Source organism: Telopea speciosissima, chromosome 10 (genome assembly GCF_018873765.1).
Source record: "Telopea speciosissima isolate NSW1024214 ecotype Mountain lineage chromosome 10, Tspe_v1, whole genome shotgun sequence".
Lineage (NCBI taxonomy): Eukaryota > Viridiplantae > Streptophyta > Magnoliopsida > Proteales > Proteaceae > Telopea > Telopea speciosissima.
In genome coordinates, this window is record NC_057925.1 from 28816753 (window position 1) to 28821152 (window position 4400).

Consider the following 4400-nt stretch of genomic DNA (forward strand, 5'->3'; position numbering starts at 1 on the left):
TTTGGTTTCCATGGGCACGTGATAAGTCTATTATGGCTTATCTGGTGAATGCATTTGAGGAAATATTCCAACGGTCTAAGACTGATTTTGTGGCCATATCTACTATTAACCGGACAGGTTTAAGGTCAACACACATGTAGTGGCTAAACAATGATCACTGGACTCCACCAATGTTCATTTCAACTTACCAACCCAAAATCCTTAAAACATGAAAAATGACGAAAAAATAATACAGCTTTCCTCTTCTCCATCTCTCCTTCCAAGTACTGAAAGCCTGAAATCATGAATTTTCTTTCATGGGTGGCTATTGCAGCAGTTGTTGCAGTTTTAATTCAAATATCTTCATCATCTGAGAACCAAGAAACTCCTTCAGAGGCTGTAAAAATCATTGAGTTGCCTGGGCAACCAAAGGTTAATTTCCAGCAGTTCTCAGGATACATCACTGTGGATGAAAAGCAAGACAGAGCTCTGTTTTACTATCTTGTTGAGTCAGAAATAGAACCAGCTTCTAAGCCTCTTGTTCTTTGGTTAAATGGAGGTATAATGCACCTTCATTCTTCACTTGATCATCTGAGTGTCAAGGATTTGAAAATTTGAAGTTTCAAACCATGGTTTTCTAAATGTTTTCTTTTTTTGTCATTTTCTTTTAGGGCCAGGTTGTTCATCAATTGGAGCAGGGGCATTCTCTGAGCATGGACCCTTCAGACCAAGTGGAGACATATTAGTCAGAAATGAGTATAGCTGGAACAAAGGTAACAAATGAAAGTTCCCATTTCCATATTTAAAAAAAGAAAGGAAGTTCCTTCTTCCTTCTTTCATTTTGGATCTCTCAAGGGTTAGGTCATAGGAAGTCTAAGGATCAAGCTAAATAACTGATTACTTCATCAAATTCTCCTTTACAGAAGCAAACATGTTATACTTAGAGACACCAGCAGGGGTAGGTTTCTCTTATTCTGCTAATTCCTCCTACTATAAAGTCGTGGATGATGAAATGACTGGTATGTTTCATCTCCTGAAGTCTTTAAATCACTTCCAAGTTTTTGAATTTGCCATAGCCTGCCAATCCAGGCAAAATCTAATCAGTTTTTGAATTTTTGTCAGGCTAAAAGGCATACCATTATCATTTCTGTTCATATTTTAAAAAGAGAGAGTATCAACAATAGAAGATTCAGCTAAAATTTTGCTGTTATATAGTGCTTCTATGTTTCTCAATGCTTCTAACACACTGCTTCTCTTTTTTGTTCTTAAGCCAGAGATAATTTTGTGTTCCTGCAACGGTGGTTTGCCAAGTTTCCAGAATATAAGAACAGAGGTTTCTTCATCGCTGGAGAAAGCTATGCTGGTACTACTAAACTACCCACTCTTCTTGTAATCAAACCAAGGAATAATGGAGTTAACATACTACATTTATTACTATTAACAGGTCATTATGTCCCACAACTTGCGCTACTCATTGTTCAGTCCAACAAGGACAAGCAATTCAATCTGAAAGGCATCGCTGTGAGTCGTATAAATATTCTAAACAAGCAGCTTGGATAATTACTTGCACAGTCAACCCCATCATTGTTTTTCGCTTTTTTACCCCACATGATATCTTGAGCTGAATGGCAAGATTTTCTCTATTTCAGCTTGGAAATCCTCTTTTGGAGTTCACAACTGACTTCAATTCAAGGGCTATGTTTCTTTGGTCTCATGGTTTGATTACAGATTCAACATATGTCGCGTTCACTTCAGTTTGTAACTTCACTCGCTACGTGAGTGAATCTTTCAGATTCTCTGTTTCCTCTGTTTGTGTGGGAGTGATGGATCAGGTCAGCAGAGAAGTCAGCCAATATGTTGATCAGTATGATGTCACACTTGATGTCTGTCTGTCATCCCTTCAAGCACAATCAAAGGCTCTCACTCGCCCGGTGAGGTTACCTATAAATTTTTCTTCTTTAATCATATATTTGAGTCTGTTTATCCCTGTTTCGTTTATTGTTTGACTTGGTATTTGATGTAGCAGCAATATGAACATAAAATAGATGTCTGTGTACGAGATGAAACATATATTTATTTAAACCGGAAACATGTACAGAAGGCTCTCCACGCTCGTCTTGTGGGTGTCACCAATTGGAGTATATGCAGTAAGTATGTATCTTCTCACTCTTCCATAATAGAACATTCCAAGTTATCTTTGTGGATTTGGAAATGTGAGAATGCAGTTTAAATACCAAACTGAAAATTTAATGTAGTCATATTGACCCTTTTGATTTTCAATTTTCCTTTTCCAGTCTGATTTTAGTTTGATTTTTCTTCAGATTTGATGCTTTCTTCAATTTAATTCTTGCAACTAATTTTTCTAAAATTTGTTGTTTCTAGAGTTATCCACTATAAGCTGCTGAACTTAGAGATACCAACAGTTCCTATCCTGTGCTCACTTATCCAATCTGGGATTAGGGTCATGGTTTACAGGTAAATTCTTAAGCCAAGATACAATGAATTTATTTCATATATTTCAAGCGTCACATTTGGTTTCAACACCAGTTCGATCGCATTTAGTTTAACTAGAATGAGGTGAATCAATTTTTTTTTGAAAGTGAACATGTTTGTATGCCAGAAGACAATCTAAAATATCTCTTGGAAGTACATGTAGAAACACTCCTTATGATCACTCTTCTATAATGATCGATATGTTTTAACTACTAATAAAACACAGCTTTGATCTTATTCATAATTTCATTTGATGATCTAAATGAAGGATTGTTTGGAGTTTATTCTGTATTAACCTCTTTCCAGTGGAGATCAAGATTCTATTATACCATTGACTGGGAGTCGGACATTGGTCCATGGATTAGCAAAGGAATTGGGACTGAACACAACTGTGACGTATAGAGTTTGGTTTGCACAGAAGCAGGTTAGTGTTTGGGTATACATCTACTTACCTTCAATGATTTTCCAATTTTGTCATGTGTTTCATTTAATTTCTTTCTTATAAAATCATACAAAAATTTTATTGAAGGAAGAAATTTACTAAAAAATAATATATAGTCAAAACCAAAGGATTTGAACTTGTAATGTCCAGTGAATTATGGCTAGATTCTGAAGGTGAATATATATATAAACCTGATCTAAAGAATTTGCTATGATGAGAGGGAAAGAGTCCATTTGAAACATTTTTCATTTGTTCCAATTATTCTTCTTACAAATCTGATTAATATACGCCTGTTTTTTAAAGATTTATAGGTTCCTTTCTAAAGAATTTTGCTGGTTTTTTTCAGGTTGGCGGATGGACACAAGTTTATGGTGATATCCTATCCTTTGCCACCATTAGAGGAGCTTCTCATGAAGTTCCGTTCTCACAACCAGAGAGATCACTTGTGTTGTTCAATGCATTTTTAGAAGGCAAGACACTGCCAACTGCACTGTAATCAACTGAGAAATCCTTATGGGAGTAGTGAATACTTCAATGACAATGCAATGTAATAAATATATATATACAGTTGAAAACTAATACTCCTATTTGCCATTTCTGTAACTTTGAAAAATACCATCACAATAATCTGTTAGGTAATCATGGGATCATCTCCATGGTTGCCATGGGTAATCAATCATAGGAAATTTATGGTACGATAAAAATTTATCAAACCCATCTCTTTTTGTATCCCATAAGAATTAGGGTAAAAACAAGAAGAGAATGAGAACCTCTCTTTCCATCCCATGAAAAGAGGAAATCATCCCATACCCGAATGCGCAGTGGAAAGAGATCGATTCAGGTGTTCTTTTGCATCCCATGTATATCAACTAAAAGAAAGTCAATACATAGATAAAAACATCAAGATTCTCTACCCTGGAGAGCCTCAAGTGTTGCTCCTCTTCTAGAAGAGATCGATTCAGGTGTTCTTTCGCATCGCATGTATATCAAGTAAAAGAAAGTCAATACATAAATAAAAACATCAAGGTACACTACCTTGGAGAGCCTCAAGTGTTGCTCCTCATCTAGAGAATGTGTTACACCCATGCCCAAAATCCAGGGCTAATTTGAACTTTCATAGTGGATGTTGCCCCCCGTGACTATTCACACCAGTGATTTGTGAGATGTTACAGTCAAGAGGTCAATTGGAAGTAATGACAACTCCTCATGTGTGTGTGTGCCATGGAAAGTTGAGCCCGAGATTCTTTGGACCATATGAGGATTTGGCACACATCGAGCATATAACATACATATTGACATTATCCATCATTGGCAAGAGTCCATGATGTTTTCCACGTATCGATGTTGTGAAAGTACATCCCGGACTCTTATATGAAGGTGGAGTGGAATAATCACTCTGACAAAGAGGCATCCTAGGAGCCTAAGTTAGAAATGCTAACAAAGTTCCTTCAATTCTTCAACCTAGAAGGTAAGTTAATTTCGATGA

General features: G+C 36.3%; 1 protein-coding gene across 3 annotated transcripts; it reads left to right on the forward strand.

Moving 5' to 3' along the window:
- Nucleotides 1–215: 215 nt before the first annotated feature.
- LOC122641821 (serine carboxypeptidase-like 45) lies at nt 216–3450 on the forward strand. 3 transcript variants are annotated; one of them, XM_043835124.1, is made up of 10 exons: nt 217–538; nt 651–752; nt 903–998; nt 1250–1342; nt 1424–1500; nt 1629–1910; nt 2006–2130; nt 2362–2454; nt 2779–2896; nt 3261–3450. In XM_043835124.1, exons 1-10 carry the CDS (start codon nt 283–285, stop codon nt 3408–3410), a joined length of 1392 nt encoding a protein of 463 aa, XP_043691059.1. In that variant the 5' UTR covers nt 217–282; the 3' UTR covers nt 3411–3450. The 3 variants fall into 3 exon arrangements, with proteins under 3 accessions (XP_043691061.1, XP_043691059.1, XP_043691060.1); XM_043835125.1 differs by having other exon boundaries at nt 657–752; XM_043835126.1 differs by lacking the exon at nt 2362–2454 and having other exon boundaries at nt 216–538.
- Nucleotides 3451–4400: the final 950 nt, after the last annotated feature.

Excerpts from the sequence above, each read along its gene's own strand:
- LOC122641821 (XM_043835124.1), top strand. The coding sequence starts at position 283 with ATGAATTTTCTTTCATGGGTGGCTATTGCAGCAGTTGTTGCAGTTTTA. Across the intron at positions 539-650 it reads TGTTCTTTGGTTAAATGGAG|GGCCAGGTTGTTCATCAATT; the intron begins GTATAATGCACC and ends ATTTTCTTTTAG. Across the intron at positions 2,131-2,361 it reads AATTGGAGTATATGCAGTAA|AGTTATCCACTATAAGCTGC; the intron begins GTATGTATCTTC and ends TGTTGTTTCTAG.